At 41.5% G+C, this 24,271-nt stretch overlaps 1 protein-coding gene across 5 annotated transcripts in view; it reads left to right on the forward strand.

Moving 5' to 3' along the window:
- Positions 1 to 23,200, forward strand: part of PPFIBP1 (PPFIA binding protein 1) — a 170,735-nt gene extending 147,535 nt beyond the window's left edge. For 3 of the 5 annotated variants that reach the window (XM_044994339.1, XM_044994338.1, XM_044994351.1), the window contains 15 exons: positions 63 to 123; positions 1,472 to 1,501; positions 3,064 to 3,235; positions 4,489 to 4,521; positions 7,116 to 7,257; positions 7,729 to 7,857; positions 8,625 to 8,775; positions 10,304 to 10,415; positions 11,129 to 11,217; positions 14,171 to 14,293; positions 15,642 to 15,767; positions 16,920 to 17,108; positions 18,416 to 18,595; positions 18,932 to 18,997; positions 20,372 to 23,200. In XM_044994339.1, coding sequence (XP_044850274.1) covers positions 63 to 123; positions 1,472 to 1,501; positions 3,064 to 3,235; positions 4,489 to 4,521; positions 7,116 to 7,257; positions 7,729 to 7,857; positions 8,625 to 8,775; positions 10,304 to 10,415; positions 11,129 to 11,217; positions 14,171 to 14,293; positions 15,642 to 15,767; positions 16,920 to 17,108; positions 18,416 to 18,595; positions 18,932 to 18,997; positions 20,372 to 20,458 — 1,690 coding nt within the window. In that variant the 3' untranslated portion in view covers positions 20,459 to 23,200. The remainder of the gene's footprint in view (positions 1 to 62; positions 124 to 1,471; positions 1,502 to 3,063; positions 3,236 to 4,488; positions 4,522 to 7,115; positions 7,258 to 7,728; positions 7,858 to 8,624; positions 8,776 to 10,303; positions 10,416 to 11,128; positions 11,218 to 14,170; positions 14,294 to 15,641; positions 15,768 to 16,919; positions 17,109 to 18,415; positions 18,596 to 18,931; positions 18,998 to 20,371) is intronic. The other 2 variants (XM_044994343.1, XM_044994361.1) reach the window with 1 other exon arrangement.
- The last annotated feature ends 1,071 nt before the right edge of the window (positions 23,201 to 24,271 follow it).

Genomic DNA, 24,271 nt, shown 5'->3' on the forward strand with positions numbered 1-24,271 from the left:
ACAATGGGATCTAGCTTCATTCATAACTCATAATCATTTTGATTTTTATGGTCTTATTGTAGAGTGTCAGCCCTGCAAAAATCCAGCAGTCTGGGCAATTTGAAGAAAGAGGCATCAGAAGTGGTTGGTTTTGTTTTTTAGTCCTTTCTTTCCCCTTAATACCTAGGCCCAGATTGTCTACACCAATTCTGGTCCCCTGAGGGGTGCAAGGGGCTGGAATCTGGCTGGAGCTGGCTAGTTGAGAAGTCCTGTGGTGGTGGTGGGGGGGAGGTCTCTTAGCTCTGGTCTACACTGCGGGGCGGGGGAGGGGGGGTCGAGCTAAGTTACGCAACTTCAGCTACGTGAATAACGTCGTCGTACTTAGATCAACTTACCGTGGTGTCTTCACCGTGGTGAGTTGACTGCTGCCGTTCCCCCATCGACTCTGCTTGCGTGTCTCGCCGAGCTGGAGTACTGGCGTCGACAGGAGAGTGCTCGGGGGTTGCTTTATCACTTCTAGATTAGACACGATAAATCGATCCCCGCTGGATTGATCGCTTCCCGCCGATCCGGTGGGTAGTGAAGACATACCCTTAGGTGGCATGGAGTCAGTTCCTCTACCAGCTCTGCCTGCCTGCCCCAGATTAGTTTGGAGGAGAGCATAGCTCTGTTCATTCAATTTCCAGCTAGCTATGACCCCATTTGTAACAAAATTCTGTGGATATTGGTAAAGAAAATCTGTCCCTGAATATTTAGGGGTCTATCCTCTTACTGTATGAGGTAGTTACATAAGTAAATCACCTGCACTCCAAAGCTGTGGCTTCATTAGGTAAAAAGGTGTATTTTTAATTCAAGTTACCTAACTAGAGGTAAAATCCTAGTAAAGACAAAGCAGTTTGCCATTGTCATGTAAGTTAGCAGGGCAAGTTCAAGACAAGGGGCCCCCAGCATCTCAGCAATAGAGATGGGTGAATGATGGAGATGGAGGAAACTGGAGGAAAGGGTGAATTTTGCTTAGGGTTAAAAACCTTTATCTGTCATAACGAGAACCAAAACTAAAGAGGTCAGATCTGAGTCCCATTATAGCCAAAGCCGTGATAACTAGCTCTAGTTCAGGCTGACTGTTATGTGCAGGCCTATGGAAGGGCAAACCTGCAGTTGTACCCCATAAGATTTATTTGCACTGTGCTCAGAGAGAGATGCTTTTTTACCAGCGCTAAATTCATTTAATTTTTGTAATTAAAACCAGTCTTGGTTGTGCAAAGCCATTAATAAATCAAGATCTAAAAAGGACTATATTATGAAATCCAAAACCTAAATAGAACTGCATGTATGGGGAAAAATAAAAAGTGACATTAATCTAGGGGAAGTGTAGTTCTTAAGTGATTCCTTTTGAAAAATAGAAGAGGAAAGAAATCTCACTATTTTTAACTGAAATGAATTAAATAATGAGGTAACAGAATTTTAACACTTCTCAATCCTTCCCAAACAGGACAAAGAACCTGTACAGAAACCAGCAGAGGTAATTTGTATGTGTGTCTTCGTGTGAAGCAATGCGGAGAGCAGAAGGTGTTTTAAATAGCGTAGTTTTATTAACCTTTTATCAGAATTTTGAAGGGAGAATAGCAGACCTGCAAGCAAGGTTGTGAAGAGTGATTCAGAGACTATATTCAGGTCTGCACCATCACTTTGTGTCAAATTTATATTCTCTCTCTCACTCTTGTCTTCTCACACATGGCTCTTCATTTTGACTGGCTGAGAATAAATAAAATCACCCATTACCTATTGTTCCTCACCTTCTCTTGGGGCAAACATATTCAAATCATTTTGTCTCCTAGTTGAGGTTCTCCCCTCACTTATACTCACCCGGCCCCAAAGACACCCCTTATTGTGGTACGCTGTCCTGGCTAAGCAGGACTCCAGTGGGCTTGCAGTGCAAACCATTGATGCTTCTCTTGAGCCAGCCAGAGGATTCCTTACAGAGCAGCACAAGCAGTTCCTGTTCCCACATGGCAGAGTGCATGCTACTGATTCAGCATGCTCATCCCTTGACAGCCCAGGATCAAAGGATATAGAGTGTCTCCAGCCCTGCAACCCTGTGAGGTTACACATTGCTCCACCACAAACTAACAAAGCTGGGTCTCAGATTTATTATTTAGCTCTCTACCATTTGTAATTAACTTGTTTTTCTACCTTGGAAATCTTCCAAGTTCCCATTGTTTTGGAGCTTATCTTTTTACAGTGCTTGCCGTTAAAAAGTAACCATTTACCAACCACCCTAGTACACAACCACTATTTCCTATTCTAAGTAATTCAGTGAATTACTGAAATTCTAAGTAATGGCGAAGAATCCTTGCATCTCAAATACCACTTTTACAGTCATGACTGTGTTTTTCAGCAAAGGGAGTATTGTTGTGTTTACCTTGCCAATCAGAGACCATGAGAAGTTAAGAGTCATATGTTTAAAAACCCAGAATAAATAGAGATGTGCTTATTAATACTACAATCATCTTAGATTATCAAAGCTGCCAGAATTTTACAAATCTAATTTATGTCTCCACCATTTATGCCATTTGCTTCTGCTTCTCTGTCTTTCAATTGGACAATGGAAATAGGCTGGTAGTCCAGCGATTTTCATACTGTGCTCTGCAAACCACTGATGGTCCATGGAGACTTTCTGGCAACCTTCAGAGAACTGGCCAGTCATGAGGTGCTTGTTCTTCCTCCCTTTTTCCAGAAACTTTCAGTGGGAGATGAGGGAGCTCAGGACTTCACAGGATCAAACCTTATGTGAATGTGTGGTTAATTTATAATTTTAAAGGGCCACATTTGCAAGATCTGAAACATTTAGTACAGAAATGCTACTGTTAAACAGGTAGTAAATATAATTGAGTCCTGAACACATTTTAACTGAAGATCTTGCTTATTTAATCTAGACTTGGTACATGCATGCTATAGTCTATTTTACAGTGCAAATGCTACCTTTATTTCCAGATTACCTTTCAGAACTGACTGTGCACAATTAAAAGCTTTTTGTAGTGCAGTAAGATTAAGTTTTGAAGTTTTGTTTTCTTGATTAATCAGACTAAAGCTCCCGTGGAAGGAAACAAGTGTGGAACCCTTCCTCCAAAATCCCCAAGCCATAGTGGTACCGGAGATGAGGACAGTTTTGGGACCCGAAAAGCCAGATCTTCATTTGGACGAGGCTTTTTCAAGATAAAAAATAACAAGAGGACAGCAAGTGCACCTAATTTGGGTAGGTACCACGCTCCTGAAAGCATCTCCAGTGTATTTTGAACAAGAGTCTTTAATAATGATGGGGGTTTCTTTTTATGCATATTGTAGCGATCCTAAACAGGGGCAGGGCCAGCCACAGTATGACCCAAAGAACTGGAGTAACTGATGGCTGCGCAAGAAAAGTGCTGAGCTATTGCATAGCAGTTCAATCCAACCCTTGCCTTGACCTCTCTGCTCAGACCCTGTATAGCATACTGCAATTTTTAAGTAGCAGTTTCCTTGCTGAAATGCAGCGGTTCATATGCATTTTTCTCCTGCTCCAACCTCTGCTCAATACCTTAATCTTATCACAAGTGCAGTGGTGTTACCACAGTCCAATATTATACCTACAGTAGCACCTCTACTACAATTGTCTTCCGTCTTTTTATTAAAAGTGTCGGCAAAAGGTGGGCACCTGAGATGCATCTCTCCCCTGGGAGAAGAGCAGAGAAAAACCTCCATCCTTCAGAAGTTTAAATGGGATTACTGCCTCCTCGGTCAGAATAAAAGTCTTCCACTCTTGCCTACTTAATGGTCATTCCAATCCTGTGCCCCAGGGAGTTAATTTACCCACAGCCTTGTTATATATGGCCCATGTCTTCCTCTCCCATATAGAATATGAAAATTGATTGGCCTACATGGAACAGGTTTCAATGATTAGACCAGTTGTCTCGTCCCACTAAGATGTTTTTGTACGATGTCTGCAGTGTAACAAAAATAGCAATTTAAAAATAATCCTTCCTGGCTGAAAGCAGTAGGGTATAGTGGTCCCAGTAGAGGACTGGGAGATGGGACCCTGGGTTCTGCTCCTAGCTCTGCTGTGAATTTGCTTTATAAATCTGAGCAAGTCACTTATATTGTCTGTGCTTCGGTGTATCCATCTGGAAAACTAGTCAATAATACTTGTCTCCTTCATAGGGGTATTGTGAGGCCCAGGCACAATGAATTATTATGACACATGCAGTCTTTTACTTTCTTGTGCTCAAATGCTGATTGAAATCATCAGGATGTTGTTTTACCCTCATTAATATATAGCTTTGCTATGTTACATTTTGGTGAGGAAGGGATTAACAGTAATCCTAATCTGTGTGTGGTGCATGTGTCTGTTTTACTTTTCTCCCCTTGTCTTGTATTTTGCCAGTGTAAATTTTGATGTATGTTTTACCTTGTCGTTCTGCGTATTCTCTCCCATTGTGCTGCGTGTGGTTATGTGCATTGTTTGGATATCTGAAGATCGCAGTCGAAGTGCAAGTGCACCTACCTTAGGTATAGTAATCCTGCATGTCTGCCTGTACCAGTGCTCTGCTGTGATTGCTGCTAACAGCTGGTTATGGCCATGATTTTTTAAAACCAAGCTAGAAACAAGATCTCTGTGTTGAAACACTAAAATGTATGTTCTGTTTAACACTGGCCCACTACTCAAAGTCTGCTGCATTGTTTCATGATAACCACTACTAATGAGACACGTTGCGGGTAGACTTGCAAAGGTGAATGAACCTCCGAACACAAGGTTACCCATCAAGGCAAAAAAAGAAGGTAGAGAATGGGAGGTAATTGTAGAAGTGTGTGTAATCTACAGAGGCCTGGCCACGCATTCTGCTCACTTTTATCATAATGACTTGGTGGTTACTCAGATCATCACCTCTTTGTGTCGTCATCCAACTCAGTGCTTCTGGAAGATGCTAACAGGTAATGCAACATGAGTTTTGGCAGTATTTGTACGGCTTTAATTAAGGTAGCACTGAAGGGAGGGATACATGGGGGGAGGGATGGCTCTGTGGTTTGAGCATTGACCTGCTAAACCCAGGGTTGTGAGTTCAATCCTTGAGGGGGCCATTTAGGGATTTGAGGATTGGTCCTGCTTTGAGCAGGGAGTTGGACTACATGACCTCCTCAGGTCCCTTCCAACCCTGATATTCTACAGTTCTTTTCCAAATAACTAAGGAAGAAATTTAATGTAATAAACATCAGAGAGAAAAACCACACATGACACATGCTACTCTGGTAGTTCTGGCGGGTGCTCAGCTATGCTGATGGATGAGGGCAGTATAGGAACCGGAATGGAATGTGTTGCCTTTATGTACACCCATGTAACCCGAAATCAGTGATGGTAACTGAAGGCGAATATGGTCCTAAGACACGACAGAAATAGAAGCAGTCTCCTTATTTCCCATTAGTGTTCCAAATTTCCGAACATCACTTTCATAAAACAGCTATTTTGAAGGATTATTTCAGTGATGAAGGAGATGCAATGAGCGGCTAGTACCCGCAAACCTCTGCTTCTGATTCATTCAACCATGTCCTTATGTTTCCCACCAAGAATGCTGCTTAAATGCGCTTTTTCCTAAATTAGATTCCTTTCTAAAATACCGTACCTGTACAGTAGCTCTGTCCTCCAGCACTGAGCACCTCGTTCACCCATCAGTGGAGCTGAAGTGCTCCGAAAGCACGTTAAAATAAATGATATAGTTGTCTCTCTTCATGTTCGGCCATTAGAGAAGATATTGCTAATATGGGACCTGCTAATTGACCTTTTGCTAGGGCACTGAAACTTTGCCGAACTAAGAGCCACACCGGTGAGTTCCCAGGAGCTACAGGGCCACGCCTAACTTGCATTAATTGGAGCAAATTGCAGCCACCTTCATCATTAACTTTGAGGTATTAAATTATTGGTCCCAGTATATTGTGCTCCATCTTGATCCAAATGACTGGTAGTTGCTTTGTGAACCTTGTTTTCTCTTGAAAGGCAATACAGAGTTTATTTTTTAAAACAAATGATGGTGGCTGTAGCTGTCCATCCATATTAAAGATGATGAAGGTGGCCACAAACTGCTCTGTGGTCTCCAGGGGCTACATTTTGGCTATGGCTGTTTCACTTTAACAGACTCCAGGCAGTAGATTTAGAGTCACTCTTCTTCAATTTTGTTTTAAGCTTCCATTAGCGAATAAGTGATGTAAACAAACTCCTCATGGTTTGTTTGCCCACAGCTGTATGGCACTTGCTGGCACATCTCTGCTTAAGTAGAATATTAGATTCTGCAATTTGTTTAATCGTCTATTTAGCATATTTTTCTGTTATTTATTTGTTTTTCATTTTATAATTTTGGTTGGTAAGTACATTCTTGAGCAGTCCCCAGGTTCACCTGGAGTGAATATGAAGTCTCTGTAGACAAATACAGGATAAAGAAGTAAGATTTCCATCATGGATGGCACCAGGTTGTTTCCCTATGCAGTGGTGGGTATTAGATACATCCATCCTTTGACTCTTAAATAAGAAGTAATGGTACTTGTCTGTGAAGGAGCAAAGTATTCCACTATGTGCAGACGCGTAAGGCCCACTTTTCCCAATTGCATTTTTGAGTCAGAAGGAGATGGCTGTTGGTAGATCTTGCTAGATGGGGATCTAATCAGAAATTGCATTTTATTAGGAACACTGCTGTGAAAATGCTTTATAGTGCTTAGGGCATCCTTGGGTACTACTCCCTGCCGTGCCACTGGATTCCTATGGGGCTTCCTTGTGCCTCGGTGTATCTGTGTGTAAAATGGGGGAAATAACGTTTCTGTGACAGAGTTATCTACGGCCTTAATTTATTAGTAATTCATAAAGCGTCTTGTGGTCTTTTAGTGCAAGGTAATTAATGAATGCAACGTATTGATGTGATTGGGTGCTACCGATTTTCAAACACTAGACCGCTGAAAGGAACACATTTTATCTCCTTTGGATCCCCTTGTTTTCTTAAAATCGATGGTTCACAGTAATTCCAGGCAGAGTGGTTACAGACTTCAGTAGTGTGCTCAGAATGTGAAACGCAGATGAAGTACCGCCAGGTGACGTTCTACCGGGGTTTGTTTTGTAATAGCTGAAACAGAAAAGGGATCTGCAGATCACTTGGACCTAGCTGGTTTGCCCCCTCGACCGAAGGAAACTGATAGTGGGCAGATGTCTCCCTCTTCTCCAGACTCCAAGAAGAAAGCCCGAGGAATCAAGAAACTATTTGGAAGGTAAGTTTAAAAAAAAAAAAAAAAAAAAAAGCGAACATCCTGTACGGCTGGATCATTAGGGGGATTGCTAACGGGATACGTAACCTTTCATCTCTAGGTCACTAGAAGTGCAGCTCAGGCTGGACATAATGAAGTCATTACCCTTTGCAGTCTGTTTGGTGGCCTAGGTGGAATGGCTTGGTGATCTCAACACCGTTCCTAGTAAATGGTTATCCTTATCGCAAAGTCACTGCTGTGCCTGGCGTGTTTTTGTTGGTTTTGTTGTTCTCTCTCTTAGTTCTTTGTTCTCAGCTTCTCATCCTTCTTCTCCCTCCCCCCTCCCTTACACACACTTAGTAGTTTAGGGGCTTAGTGCAGATGAAAAGGTGCAAACATTATTACAGCTTATTTCAAGACTCCACTGTGTATTCCGTGATTGTGACAATAGAGGAATTTATTCCTGGTTATCATACATTAACCTCCTTTACTTAGGCTTAAAAGGAGCCAGTCTACCACATTTAACCCGGATGATATGTCTGAGGCAGAGTTCAAAAGAGGAGGGACAAGAGCGACTGCAGGACCAAGACTGGGCTGGTCTCGAGATCTTGGGCAGTCTAACAGGTAAGAGGTGCTGCACTGAACCAGAACATACAGTGCTTTTTCCACTTCTGTTTGCCCTTGTAGAAGGCTTTCGTTTTACTCCTGTATTAGGAGGAATTGTGCTTTGCAAAAGTTAAGTTAGGGTAACATTAGCATTGCTAGCAAAAAGGAAACAGGCAAGCCCTGGCTCTTTGGGACGTTGTCCTCCTTAAGAGGCTGGTCGGGAAATTAATGTACTAAGTATGGCCCCACATTGCAGTGTGATTCACATGAGTGGAATCCCGCACCTGAGTGCAGTCTCATTGACTGTAGTGGGGCTCTCGGGCGAATGGGCTCAGGATCTGCCTCTATGGAGCTACACTGAAGTGAATGTACATGGGTGCAGTTGTCAGTCCACCACATGGATTTCAGGCAGGATCAAGGCCTTGGTCATCGCATGAGCTGATAAAGTTCCCTTCATTATAATGTAGGTCACTGGAGTATCTTACGTAAAGAAAATATTTCAGTCACATTTTAAAGTTTTAAAGCCATCCTGAAATACACAGATTATGATGATGATGATGACTAATAACTGTCATTGTCATGTTTATTATGCTAGTGCTTTAACAACTGAGATCAGGGTCCCATTTTGCTAGCTATTGTACAAACACAGAGCGATAGACATACCTTTTCCCAAGTCGCTTACTGTCTAAATAATACAGACACGCATCTCTTCCTGTACATTGTCTCAGCTCTGAAAAACACCGATGAATTTGTAATATTTTTAAAAAATATTTCTTCTGCTTTAGTGACCTGGATATGCCATTTGCTAAATGGACAAAGGAGCAAGTTTGCAACTGGCTCCAGGGCCAGGGTTTAGGTTCGTACATGAATCATGGCAAACACTGGATACTGTCTGGGCAGACTCTCTTGCAAGCTTCTCAGCAGGATCTGGAAAAGGTAAGAAATGTTAGGAAAATATTTATATTGGGATAATTGTTAAGAATTGGTGTACATTTTGTGTGTGTGTAAGTCAGGGCTATGAGATGCAACTAAAATCAAAGAGCTCAGCAAGTGAATCTTTAAAATACATTTGTCTTTAGTAATGCAAAAAAAATTGTTTTGTGTCTAACTTTAGTATGAGTTTTAATGTTCATAATGAAAGAGGTAATTAAATGTATGATTTAACTGCAATAAATGTTGGCACATCAACTAACTCTTCCAATCATTACATTTAAATATATATATTCAAATAAGGGAATCACTTGTTGCAATACCACTGGCTCATGGTCCCGATTCTCCATTTCTTTGCACCTCATGCCTTTATTTACCCCTGTGCAAGGTGAGTGTAAAAGGCTTCTATTCTGATTTGGTTTTATGCCCCATCAACTTTGTACAGGTATAAATGACAGCGCAAGGTGCAAGGCACTGGAGAATCAGGCCCTCAATTCATGTAACTTTTCAATTAAATTGTCCATGCCACAGTTTTACATTCAGGTTGGGCAAGTTAATTCTTTTCCTGCTTTGGGTTCACAGCATTTATCATCGTTTACTTCAGTCACAAGTCTGGCTGTACTGAATGTTTAGCTTCTTTTACTGTTGTAAACAAATAAGGCATCCACTTCCTTAAGTAGTCCCGGTATAGTTCAAAGCTGCTATTCAGAACTGTTGTTATACGCTATCATACACCATCAGAAAACATTTTTTTAATTAAAAATAGGTGTGGCCATAATGGCCGTTTCGCCTACCAATACTCCAATGTTTGCATTTGATATCAGGTATTAGTTAAAACAAAAACAACAACAAAAAACAGTCTTTGAGGAGTTCCTGGGACAGCTGCACTTGCAACAGTATTGGGGAGGACTATCTTATCAGGCCACTTATTCCTTAACATTTATATAGCACTTCCTGTTTTCAAAGTGCTTTATAGCTAATAACTAACTAAACCTTGCAACCTTACCTGCCTCACTCTAAGGTAGGTAGATAAGTATATTATCCCTTAAAATATTATGCTGACTACCATCACCGTTTAGTGAGCGGGCTCTTTTTGCTCCACATAAGAATATTGGGGCTAACAACCACCAAAGGGATGAGGCATCTAAATGCATTAGGTATGTAAATAAGTGGCCTGATTTTCAGAAGTGCTGAGCAATTGCAGTCCCATTGACATCCTAGGGTGTGGTGGGTGCTCAACAAATATCAAGCTGTGCTCAGGTAGGTGCTTTACTGTGAATTTAGATATCTAAATTTAGGCACCTGACCAGATTTGTTCCCTGATACATGTGCACAATACTTGTTAATTTCAACAGCAATTGCTGTGTGTGTCTAAGGGCAAAATTTGGCCTGTCACGTTGGAGTTTGTGTGTTAGTTTGTGGGTTGGGTAAAATGAATTTTGGTTATTTTTACAATTTGATTCTGTGTAAATCACATATAATCCATATGCTGCTGAGCTAGAAATTAAGTGCTTTGGTTTCTTTGTCTTCACAGGAACTTGGAATCAAGCATCCACTGCATCGGAAGAAACTTCAGCTCGCTCTTCAGGCACTGGGGTCAGAAGAAGAAAACAATCATGGAAAACTGGATTACAACTGGGTTACCAGTAAGATTCGTTGCAGTTTAAAATAATAGCATCTGTGCTTTCTAAAAGTGTGTCTACAGTGCCCACTACTGGCAGCAGCATGTAGGGTGTGTGTAGCTACACACAGCAGTGAACATCAGGCTGCATCCACCCTGCAGTTTGTAGCTAAACAGAGCAGTATAAGGCTCTGTCAAGGAGGAGGCTGCTGGGAGCTGCTGGAGCCTTCCCCTGCTGCCAAAATCTTTCACTGTGATGGAGAAAGGCTCCGGCAGCTCCCTGCAGTGGGCAGCTGCTGGACCCTCTCCCCAGTGCCAGAGTCTTTATCTGCTGCAGAAGCCTTTCCCTGAGGTGAGGAAAGACTCTGGCAGTGGGACAGTTCACTGCTAACAGTAGCAGTATAAACAGGGGAGGCACTGCTTGGGCATGTAGAGAGCTGCATAGGGTACAGACCCTAAGTATTCAGGCATGTCTTTGCTCACCTAAGCAGTGTTTCACTGTCCTCACGGCAGTTCATACCGATGCTAGGGAGACCTGCTGCTTATGTACTCTACATGCTGCTGTAAGGAGTGTGCAGTATAGACATACCCTAAGAGAGGGGCAGGGGGTTAAGGATCTGGGATAATTTGAGTATCCATGAATACCTGTGAGTAATGATAACCTGGAGAGTTCTGGCTAGATACATAACTGTCCTTAGTCTAAAGGTGTTTTGAGTTAGTAATATGTGTTTTTCTTAGGGTGGTTGGATGATATTGGACTTCCCCAGTATAAGACTCAATTTGATGAAGGAAGGGTGGATGGTCGAATGCTCCATTACATGAGCGTTGTAAGTAAATGACAGGTTATTTTCTGGCATATTTTGTGTTCTTGGTTTTGGTTATTTTTGTTAGGGGTTTTGTTTGTTTGTTTGTTTTAATGCAGAGTAACATGATTTTAGGTGGTAAATTGGAGCCTTACTAATCTAAAGAAACTTGCTTTTCCTGCTATATATCATGGTGATTCCAAAAGTATTACCCAATTAAAGTTTATTTTACCATGCACTCAGAAAATGGAAATCAGTAAGACTTTTTCCTTATTATTTATCACTTATGTCATAACTACATAGAGAGTAAAATTCACCCACGTGCAGATCAGCAGAATGCCTATGCATGACTGAGGCCCAATTCTGAGGGCTTAAGATGGGACATAAATGGTGATAAGTCTTGCACTCACCCTCTGTACATGGGTGAATTTTATCCAGAGTGAAAAGATCTATTATATGGAAGATAACTATAGTTCACGTAAATTAACAAACTTAGAAGATTAACCTCATTTGCTTTTACAAAACAGAGAATGGAAAATCTATCTATATATCTTAATAAAATTGTTCAACAGAAAAGCAGCTTATTTGGTCTTGTCGGATTTTCTGCAGGTAATTTAAAAATTGTTAAATTTTCCAAAAACTTTTTCTGCAGATTTGCTGAATGATAACAGAGTAATGTTTACCAGAGGTCAGCATGTCAGAAATTTCCCACAGTTTGAAATGAGTTTTAAAATCAAATATTTATAGAATAGTATACTGTAATTGTCTGTGTGTCTCTTCCCCCAATGTTGTGTGCACTAACCTGTAATGGAATGTCAGACATTGTCAAGTGTATTCAGTGGTATGCTGCCTTCTAGTAGCTACATCCTACAGAGGATGTAAACCCCAATAATACTACCTATGTGACTGTTTCACAGGTTATCGCTAATATGGAACATTTTAAGGCCAAGTTTTCAAAGATAGTATTGTAAGGTATACTTGCAAAATATACCCACGTATCTCCATTGTGCCTGAACATTTGAGAATTATGTGTATAAATGTGTATGTGAAAATGAGGTAACCCTATGCCTATTTAATTTGCACACAATATTGCATGATTTTCAAATGCAAGTGTAGTACTTGTAGACACAATTGGTTTGTGTAAATTTTATAGTCGCAGCATCCATCTATCTACTGAAAATTGGGCCTTTGTTCAAATTCATATTAACTAATTCAAGTAGATGATCTTAATTCTTCTAAGAAGTTTAATATTAAATGTTCAATATATTGTTACTGTTCATTTGGGTGACTAGGGTAGGAAAATCAGAGCAAGTTCCTTTAATCTTTAAATCAGGATTTTTCTTTAAAATTTATTCTAAATAATTAAGACTAAGTTCAATATAATTGGGTGGTATTTTTAAATATGTCAGACCAACTTCTGACCTCTTTCCACCACCTTAAAATACCATGGGTGAAATAGGCTCAGAGTGTTTTGTTTGAAGGCAGGTAAGACATAATGCAACTGAGAGGCAAGGTTCTGCTCTTTGAATGGAAACTGAGGGTTTCCACCGCAGGGTTGGCCTCGTATAGTCCCCAGTCTCTTAGGGGACATCTACATGGCATAAAAGCCCCACAGTACAGCCGCACCTGGCCTAGGTCAGCTGACTTGGGCTGTGGGCTAAAAACTGCTGCATAGACGTTCGGGCTTGGGCTGGAGCTTGAGTTTTGGGACCCTCCACCCTCGCAGGGTCCCCTGAGCCTGAACGTCTACACAGCCATTTCTCAGCCCCCCAAGCCCAAGTCAGCAGCTGACCCAGGCCAGCCACGGGTTGTTTATCCCCATGTAGACATACCCGTAGCCCTGGTAGTGGCCCACCCTTGTGGGCCTGCTCACTTTACTTCTGGCTGCGGGGGGAAGACAAAAGTTCCGGTCAGCACAAACCAATCCCCTCTTGGGGTCAATAACCAGGCGAAAAAGGTCAGTGGCATCACCTTATGTCGGGGGTGCCTGGGTAGCAGCTTTACTGGAGTCCTTGTGGCTGGGTAGCTGGGTCAGCCCCTCCTTGTCGGGTTTGCTGGACTCCTCGCACAGCTGGGAGGCTTCTGGTACGAGGGTTCCTCTGACTGTTCCAGGAGCTCTCTAGTTGCTCCCTTCTCAGGGTTTCCCCCTTGCTGACTGCAGCTTCCCCCTTTTAAAGCCTTCCTTCCTACCATGCATAATTGATAGAGACAGGGCTGCTTTAGCCCCCGGAGCCTCCCAAGCCCTGTCAGTGCGGGATTTATGCACCCGTGACAGGTGGTTTTCATGATTTAGTTCAACTCGCTTTGTAGGTGCCTACAGCCACCAAACCATTTCACATAGAGCCCTCAACAGTCTTTATAGAGTAGCATTTTTTCTCTCTAGTGCGCTTGTGGTCAGCGCCTGTTGTCAGTCACCTGACCATCCGGTTCCTTATCAGAAGCCCCTGAAAAACATTTATCAGCTACAGTAGGTGTGAGGCCAGCATGACTATTTCTTTGTTTTACTATAGGAGCTGCCTCTCTTTTCACGGGGACGCTCACTTTTTCATATAAGCACTGTGGCTGGATTTTTTTCAATTTTTTTTTCCATGTGAAAGCTTGAGTCTAGGTTGAATTACAATTTTAAAATGAGCTTGACATTCTGTGTTCAGAAAGTTATGTTGTTGCTGGTTGCATTGGTGATGACAGGTTATGGCACTCTCTCTCCTAATCATTCCGCAGAATCCTTTCCACTAACTTCTATGCATGAAGGAAATTACACAACAGCTGGTAGAAAGAATTCTGGGAAATCTAGGGGGAGGCAAGGCAAACTTTTTTTTTAAATCCTTAAAAATTACCTTAAGGAGGAGCTATCCCAGCATTTCTTAGATGTGGCACCGGAGGCAGACACCTACATCTATCTTTTCAGGGCATATGTTGCTATAGAAAAATAAATGGGTGTGTGTGTGTGTTTTCATCCCTTTTTAATTTTTCACAGGATGACTTGCTGTCCTTGAAAGTTGTTAGTGTCCTTCACCATCTTAGCATTAAAAGAGCCATCCAGGTCCTGAGGATAAATAACTTTGAACCCAACTGTCTGCGTAGGAGGCCGTCTGATGAGGTAACAAGTTTTAAGTGAAGGCTAAATCATGGAGAGTATAATCCACTGGCTTTCCTTACAGTGATTCTTTCTCTACCCACCCCTAGCCTTGACTGCTGCCCATCCCTTACCTTTTCCCTTCCTTCAGCTTTCATGTTGGGCCTTACCTATCTGGGACTCTGGCTCCTTTTCTTCCCCTTACCCCAGCCTGTAGAGTCAGTTCCTCTTGTCAAATCTCCCCTCTCTATATTCTGTGTTGTGCTATTTTAAGGATGGAAGTGGAATCTATTAATTGTCTTGAATTAGGTGCACAGTTCCCAGTAAAGCCTTGTTAAGTCTTTATGAAATCTGTAGTTTTCTTAATATTTACCTTCTAAAATGGGTTGAACCTTTTAATCAAATATTATCTTGGGCTACCGCTCTAGCTGTATTTGTCTTATGGGCAGCTTGGTCTTTAGAGGGAATTATGAAACTAAGATAAGGCCATCAGAACTGTGGTTCGAGATGCATCACATTTTTCTCTAAGGGGTGCCCAGTATAGCAGTTCTTTGGGGATAACGGATTCTTATATATACTGGTGTAAATTGAAGTCACTCCACTAAAGTTAACGGTGGTGTAAAACTGGTGTAAGCGACAGCAGAATCATGCTTTTTGCATTCATGGACGCAGCTCACATAATGTTACCGCACTTGCTGCATGAGAGTTTGGGGTGGGGGAGTTAGAATGTTGACCTCCAACCAAGATAACCAATCAGCTGCATATGCATGGATCAGATGAATATTTCTTCAGGAATCTTGCAGCTATATACATATTCCAAGTTCTGAATTGGTGTCCTGGTTACAATGAACCGTTTCAAATCACAACGCCTTGTCTAAAAGCTTCCGACAAGTTCTCATAATGTTCACAGGAGCATGAGGTAGCTTTCTTTATTCCACCCTCCAACAGCAGTACCACCAGCCTTTTCAACACACACAACACACAAATAAAAATACTAGACTCAAAGGTGAGGATGCTGAACAAGAGACAGCAGCCAAGGAGCATGGGAGCATGAAGAAGAAAATCTGTTCAACTTGTCAGGCACTTTTAGGGTGCCTCCTAGTACAGCATCTCTTATGAAGACATGGGCTGGACCCATAAAATTTAGATCTGATTTGAAATTTCCCAGTATTTGGGGTGGGTGGGTGGGGGTCTGGGATTTTGGTCTAGGCCATCTCTAGTCTGATAGAATAAAATGCCGCCAGGTACCAATAAAAAAGAAAAGTGTTATGCATTTGAGAGTGGAAGGTTGGTTAAAGTGAAGGGCAGAGAAGGAATTGAATGAAAGCTGGAACTAAGAAATCTTCATGACTGTAACTATTCCTGTTTACAGAACAACATCACCCCATCAGAGGTTTCTCAGTGGACCAATCACCGTGTAATGGAGTGGTTACGCTCAGTTGACCTAGCAGAATATGCACCTAATTTGAGAGGGAGTGGTGTGCATGGTGGACTTATGGTAAGGGTTTAGTGTTTCACTTACAAGAGAGTCCAGATAATATTTTAATACTGTATATGGCTAAAATCAAGTGTAACTACGTGTTGCCTTGTTAGCAGTGTCCCTTTTTACTTCAGTCTGTCCAAATGGGCAGTCATCTTTAGTAAGCTTGTTGTTAGGAACCTTTATAAACACTGATGCGCTGGCCGTTTAGGTAACAATATTTCTGTACATCTAAATTTTCCCTTGCATTCCCTTTCAGGTAAGGCATTCTCTACTCCTTGCCCTAAACTGTTTGATAGTGTTGCTTCGTGCTGGTAAACAGCTAGATGTGCTTCTGTAGTGGGCGAGTATTTTGATTCCTGTGTATAGTTTGTGCATCAGTTTGTAAACTTCTTTGGGATCGTTCTGGATTTCAGGCACTGTCATTAGTAGAAATCTTCTTCGTGTAGTGATATTAATCTCTGTTGGCTCAGATATCACAATCAAGAGTGCCATCTGACTAACTAGGGTGGTAGATCAGATTCTTGTACAGAAACTGATTATAGAAAGCAGAAATTTGAGAAACACACCACACAGTACACTTCCACTGTATGCCTAGTCACTTTCCATTATCATTGTCGTTAAGCTTAAATAAAGTTTCCAACATTAAAACCAAGATGAAAATTGCACACTAGCATACTATTATCAGTTTATGACAGGATCTCTCAAGCGCTCACTCTCTCTATTTGTCCAATCAGAGTAACATTTAAAAAGAGAGAAAGAAAGGGGGGGGGGGGTGGAAAAGATCTTTTACCATAAATGAAGGCATATTTTAAACACAAAATGGTGGGTCAGTCTTACTTTCCCTTGTTTACTGGTTTGTTACCACTGAGAACTCTGCCATACCACAGGAATAAGCCTTTCTAAACCCAACAGATGTTAACTGGAGTAACTGGGTGAGGTTCTGTGGCCTGCAATGTGCAGGAGGTCACACTAGATGATCATGATGGTCCCTTCTGACCTTAAAGTCTATGAGTCTAACTCTTTTCTTCTCTTTTATAGTGCATTTCCCCTAAAAATGGCCTATGCAACCCAAAAAATGCCCATAAAGTCTGGCATGGCTGCTGGCATCCTCAAGACCTAATCCAAGGGTATTGATTTCAGTTTGACTTTCTGTGGTTTGTTTCATAGGTCTTGGAACCTCGTTTTAATGTGGAAACTATGGCACAGTTGCTGAACATCCCACCAAACAAGACACTGCTGAGACGCCATTTGGCAACCCATTTCAATTTACTGGTTGGTCAGGATGCCCAACATCAAAAGCGTGAAGCCATGGAATCTCCAGACTATGTCCTTTTAACTGCTACTGCCAAAGTGAAGGTAGGTCAATGCTTATTACTGTCCAGTGTTTGTGTGTGTGTGTGCATTTTAAGCAGCAGTTAAATTGCCACTTTGCCAGACGTGGTGGTTTTATAAGCGTTCAGGGTGCTGTTCGCTGACGCTCTGTGCACAGAAGGGAAGAAAGCTAACTCAGTTAGTAGAGCATCACACTTTTAATGACAGTTCCTGCTCAATCGAAGTGCTTTTTAGAGTGGGAGGATGGTCAGTGGTGAAGATGCTAGACTGAGCTAGGAGATCTGTAGGACCCTACCAAATTCACAGCCATGAAAAACGCATCACTGACCGTGATATCTGGTCCCTCCTGTGAAATTTGGTCTTTTGTGTAGTTACCCTGTACAATACAGATTTCACCAAGCAGACCAGCGTTTCTCAAACTGGGGGTCCTGCCCCAAAAGGGGGTCACAGGGAATCGCAAAGTTATTTTAGGTGCTATTACCACCTTTACTTCTGTGCTGCCTTCAGAGCTGGGTGTACAGAGAGTGGCGGCTGTTGGCCAGGCACCCAGCTCTGAAGGCAGCGCGCCACCAACAGCAGCACAAAAGTAAGGGTGGCAATACCATACCATGCTATCCTTACTTCCCAGTCAGCAGCCGTCGCTCTCCACCTGCCCAGCTCTGAAGGCAGCAGCAGCACCACCAGCAGTGCAGGAGTATGGATGGCAATACCATGCCCCCCTCTCCCCCCTCCCCCCCAAAAAACCAAAACCTTGTGACCCCCATCACCTTTTGGTCAGGACCCCTACAGTTACACCACCATGAAATTTGAGATTTAAATATCTGAAACCATGAAATGTTTAAATCCTATGACTGTGAAATTGACCAAAGTGGACTATGAATTTGGTAGGGCCCTAGAGATCTAGAATCAGTTCCTGACTCTGCTACAGGCTTTTTGTGTGACCTTGTGTGATGTCTCTGTGCTTTAGTTTCCCAGTAGTAAATGAAGATAATGCCGCCTTTCTTCTGCCTTTTGCCCTGTCCCTTTATATTTGTAAGCTGTTTGGGACAGAGACAGTCTCTTACTCTGTGTGTGTTCAGTGTTTAACACAATGGGACTCTGTGAATCTCTAGGTGCTACTGTTACACAAATAAGAAGAAAAATGAGGGGCTGTTTCTTCCTGGTTTTGGTTGTAGTGAAATTTGAAATATTCAGGCTAACGTGTTTAGGATCTGAGCCTCTATTAGTTGCTTGCAGTTAAATAACTGAGAAAGAATAAAAGCTTAATTAAATCCAGGCTGAGTAAATTACCAAGTTCCTGAATTTATGACAGTTTTTTCCAACTTTTTAAGCCAAAAAAGCTTGCCTTCAGCAATTTTGGAAGTCTGAGGAAGAAGAAGCAGGATGATGTGGAAGAGTATGTGTGCCCGATGGAACTGGGACAGGCATCTGGAAGTGGGTCTAAAAAAGGATTCAAGGCTGGCTTGGATATCCGAGTGTATGACGATGATGATTTGGATAGACTGGAGCAGGTGAACCAGCTTTTGCTGTTTAAATTCAGCGATGGCGCTGTTGGGTTTGAACAGCATACCCAGTGTTGTTTACCTTGGATTGTTTAACTCCTTGTCATCAGCAGTCATGGAACACCATGATACTGCCAAAAAATATGGTTCCTGACACAAGTCCAAAGGGACTACTTATGCACAGAATTTGGACCTTAATTTGGCACAAGTAAGCTTTTCCACAACACCAAAACTTACTCCCCCACAATTGGCATAATGTAGAATGTTTGTTGTTTAATGCACTCACTGAATCACCACCACAGATGAGTATAAATTATTTTTTTCCCTGTGACCTGTTTCTTGTAGATGGAAGATTCAGAAGGGACAGTGAGGCAAATAGGAGCATTCTCTGAAGGCATCAACAACTTGACAGTAAGCCTTAAGATACTGCCAGTAGAACTAAAGCGTCCATGTTTTGAATATGGCCCAAAACCTTAGACAACCTCCTGTACTAAGAAATGTCCCAAAGTATTGCCAAGCACAACTCTGCTTCACTCTTTTTAGCAGACTGTCTGTGTTCGGGAGCTGATTCTTTTTTTTTTTTTTCCAGTCCTTTGGGTGGTTGCTTTGGGCAGGTTTCAGTCTATTGCAGAACTTGGTGAAAGTTAGTTTTTATATTGTGAAACTCCATCTATCCTTAAGTAGACTGAAAGTCCAGAATTATTGTGGAAATCGGAGTTCTGCTTATATTTAAAGCTAAGATTTTGTCATGGTTATTTTTAGTAAAAGTCATGGACAGGTCATGGGCAATAAACAAAAAATTCACAGGAGCTGTGACCTCTCTGCGACTTTACTAAAAATAACTGGGGGAGGTGAGGGCAGGACTAAGTAGGGGTGGAGGAATGACAGCTGGAGTCCCATGTGGGAGGGACTGACAGGCCGAGCCCTCCTGCCATGGGCGGGGGGGGACACAGGCGCAGCTATGGGGGGGTGCACAGCCTCCACTCCAGAGCTGGCTGCAGGGCAGGGGCACAGAGTCCTGGCTGCAACCCCAGCCACAGGTGCACAGCCCGGCCACAGGGGGAGGGGCACATGGCCCTGGGAAGCCGTAAGGGGTCCCACCGCCAGCCCTGGCTTCATCTGCTGACAGCTGAAGCTGAAGAAGTCACGAAGGTCCGGTAAAGTCACAGAATCCGTGACTGCTGTGACCTCCGTGACTAAATCGTAGCCTTAGTTACAGTGAACCTCCACAAAGAATGTCCCATGTGTGGTTTGGGTTGGGTTGGTTTTCTGTAAAATCATGGGCTCCAGCCTGAACCCAAATCTGGTCTTTTTGCACCACACTGCAAAGGGGCTAGACAACAGCCAGATACCACAGCTGAAGGTTCCCCAGTTGGGGTGGAGTCCCCTGTGTGTGTAGAGCCTCCAGTATCTGGCTGCTGCGTCACCACGGGTGCAGGGGTAATCCTGCTGGGGAAGAAGGGTGTGGGCACTATGCTCTGGCAATCCTTGGCTGGTCAATGACCCTTTATGGGCTGAGGCAGCCAGGCATACTGTAGAGCAATCTTGGGACTGCTCTACATTATGCCAAGGACCAAAACAGCTTTAGGATCAGGGAGCTGCAAATGATTCTCTACTGTTATCACCACCCAGCATACACTGGATGCAGAAGAGGACTGAGGCGAGTGACTTCACCACAGAGGATTCACTAAAGTTGCATTGCATTTTATTTTCCTGAGACTACACAATTCTGAGTTCTTAATTTTATCAGAGTCAGTGTTAATTCTTCCTTTGTTTCCTTTGCAGCACATGTTAAAAGAAGACGAAATGTTTAAAGACTTTGCTACTTGCTCTCCTAGCGCCAGTATAACAGATGAAGATTCAAATGTGTGACAGTAACTGCCAAATACCAATAAAGAATTCAATTTCTTATATGCTAGGAACATCATCATTATATGTGATGGGCAGCAGATCATGTACATTACATTGCTCTTGCTTCTGTTTGTTAGAAGTGATATTTTTGGGTGGATAAGGAGAAAAGGTGCCTATTCTAAAGTTGCCATAAAAGATAAACCAACCAGACACTGGTGAGTGGTAGTATAATTGTTTTTACTATATTTAATGTACAAACCTGTGACATATATTCCAAAGTATTGCATTTACAATTTGCTACCATAATGCTCTTTATGTTTATTCATGTAGTGAAATGTACTGTTTCAAAATAATACGAAACATATAACTTGTAAATAACCTGCGTCCGCATTCAGTGTGGCTTTCGGCTGAAAAAAAGATATCACTGGTGTCCTATTTTAATAGATTTGTCCAAAGTAAATACCAGTTCTTTCTTTTAGTATCCATGGTAAGCCTCCAGGTCCCACTGCCCTACACGATACTCAAGGTAACTCTTGACTGTTGCTGTCTTATTTTTATACTGTTTTATATAAAAAAAAATTATATGAAGTGCATGTAAAGCAGAACCTTTATTTTGTGACATAAAGTGGTGAAAGGTTCAATTGTTTTTTAAAGGGATGATCCTAGTTTGCAAACCAGCTGGTTACTGGAAAAGTCGTACTGACCTTTGAACTGTTTGCTTCCTTTCGTTTTTAATGTTTGCTAAGTGTTGTCAACATTTTTAGGTTTGGGATGAAGCTATTGTGAAATGTAGATCTGCTTGCATCACATTTCTGAATCTGTAATATCTGAAATTTCTCTTCTTTCCTTTTTTCCTGCAGCAGCAGCTATTAACATTAAAATAAGGTTTTAATGGTTTTAAAAATATTCTGGAAAATTCACAGCTTGAAATTGAGGAATGCTCAGTGTGGAGAAGGGTATTCCAAAAGGATGGCTTGTATAGTTGCAAAAGTTATGTAGAGAAACATATAGGAAATGTATAATTTCCCAGCATTAAACCTAAGGTAGGGTTTTGCCTCAAGAATAAGTCCAATACCAAAACACACGCTGCCTAATACTTATGCCTCTGTAAAGCACAGCTCCTTTCTGCTTTGAAATAATCAGGTTTCTAAAATTCTAACTAGCCAGTGAAAATCTTTTGTCAGACATTCTATAGAACATGATAGTTCTTACAAAAAAATGCTAGCTCTTTGTCTGTTAAAATGATGATTCTTAAGGGGTTGAATGTTGCATGTATTGTAGCACAATGGCATGATGCTTCATTACTTGTGAAGAAAAACTACAGCTAGATTAATTACCTTACCGTGTTGTGTGCTTTAACAGACGGGTTTCATCATGCTTTTCATCATAGTTCTTGTTACAAGCATTGGGAAGGACGCTGTTCTAGACAAGTTGCTTATTACCGTCTAAACAATGTTAGATTTATGGCAATTTCAGTACATCTGATGTATTATTACAGAAGTTGGGAAGACAACAGAGATTTTATCAAGATTTTTAACGTGGGCTTCTACAAATTGCTGGGAGGGATTTGAGACTTTTTCTGAGGTTTAGCACTATAACCGTATATGCTGTTACCAATCTGTTTTTTCAAAGGATGGGCAGCCTCGGTTTATATTTATTTATAACTACAATAAATTCAATAGAACCAGTTACATTATGCATTACATTGAACTCTGCCATTCGTTCCTTACTAGCTAGAGCCAGGCAAATAATTCATAATGAATTATTTATTCATTATTCAAAATTATTGATAGAATAATTTCTGCAAATAATTCTTGGTCAGTACCAGGGGTTCTCAAACTGGGGGTCATGAGCTTATTACATGGGGGGTTGCAAGCTGTCAGCCTCCACCCCAAACCCCGTTTTGCCTCCAGCATTTATAATGGTGTTAAATATAAATGTTTTTTAATGTATACGGGGGTCACACTCAGAGGCTTGCTATGTGAAAGGGGTCCCCAGTAAAAACAGTTTGAGAGCCACTGGTCTATAGCTTGTTCATCAGCAATTTCTTGTGATAATTTGATATCTGAGCTATTTTGATTGGACAGGTGGGTCACATGGTAAGCGTCTGTTCCCTGAGTGGCTAAGTGTAACACTAGGAATAAGGTCTCCAGTGTGAATACTTGTGAATTTGAAGTTTGCTTTCTGTGAATATTCTGCAGCATAATTACTATTTGTTTTGAAGTAGTGCCCAACCAGGGATCCGGGTCCTGTTGTGCTAGGCACTGCACAAACACAAGAAGACATGGGCCCCTGCCCTTAGGAACCAATAGTTGCTTAAAATTCACTCGTTTGCAAACTCTCTTGGAAGTGAACACAATAGTTAAAATATTCACAGAAAGAGATCCCAAGGGGATTATAAACAGAAATATTGAAACAAATATTCACAGACAGCTGTTTTGTTTCCCCCACCCAGCCCTATCAATAAGCCTATTGAGAGCTTTAGATGTTCACTTGTTTTTAATGTAATGTAAATAGAGGTCTATTCAAAATCATTCTTTTCAGTGGTTTACTGGTTGGAAAAAGCCCATCCTATCCAAGCTACCTATCATCTGAACGTTGATTATTTTATGGAGAGAGTAATATAAATGCTAAAATAAAGTCAGGAAGTTAAAACAAACATACATTTCTGATGATACTTTACATTTTGTGTGTAAAGAGGGCAACATAAACTAATATGTATTGCTGTGTAAAAGCAAATAAAGTCTGTTGGAAAATACCAAATACTTCTGGGCTTCTGCATTTTTTTAAATATTATCTCAATTGTCTGTCTTCTTTATAGTTTCAATTGACCTTAAAATACTTTTCAAACTAATTTTCTGGAAATAACCTTGTCGTTTAAAAAAAAAAAAAAAAGCCAAGCAGAATTCCAGTGGTTATATGTTTATTCATCCATCCATTTATAAAGTTCTATTAGAAATCAAAGAGCTGGCTAGCCTAAGGAGTCTCATGTTTAATTTCTGAGAGAAAGACCTAAACCAGCCCAGCTTGATGGCAACAATGTCATGAAAAAGCTCTGCACTCTGTTCCTGGGTTGTTCAATAATGATCTCTCGAAGCCACGTTAGTTGACCCATTAATTAATCTCTTGATACCGTGCCATAGTGGATTTGCACTGTGAAAAGTGAAATGATGATATTTTGGCACTCATGCAAACTGTGCAAACAGTAGTTAAGCTTCGCAAAATCCTGTTTTGAAGTTAGGAAACAGAGGCACAGATAGGTTAAGTGACTTGCCCAAGGTCACATGGGTAGTCTGTGGCAGGGCAGGGAATATAGAACCATGATTCCCAGTCCTGTGCTTTAAGCGCAAGACCAGCCTTTCTCAGGAAATGGGGGAGAATGAACAACTGGAAGCTAGAATACATTAAATAAAACTTTTCTGTATGTTTATTTACAATGATGAGCAGAAGGGCACCTTGTATATGGAGTTCGTATCCAAAACAAACCCTACAAAAGTGATTTTTCCTCCCTTAATATTCTACTGTTGAGAATAGCCCACTTCCACTTTAATTGAATTCTCCCATTAGCACTGACTCCCTGCTTGCTAAGGCAACTCCCATCTTTTCATGTATGTGTGTATATATACCTGCCTACTGTATTTTCCACTCCGTGCATTTAGCCCACGAAAGCTTATGCCCAAATAAATGTGTTAGTCTCTAAGGTGCCACAAGGACTCCTTGTTGTTTTTGCTGATACAGACTAACATGGCTACCACTCTGAAAAGCTCATTCCTCCAGACATATCAGGTCCTCAGCTGGCGCTGTGTATCTTGACGGGCATCTGCATAGCATTAT

Source organism: Mauremys mutica, chromosome 1 (assembly GCF_020497125.1).
Source record: "Mauremys mutica isolate MM-2020 ecotype Southern chromosome 1, ASM2049712v1, whole genome shotgun sequence".
In the NCBI taxonomy this organism is placed as follows: Eukaryota; Metazoa; Chordata; order Testudines; family Geoemydidae; genus Mauremys; species Mauremys mutica.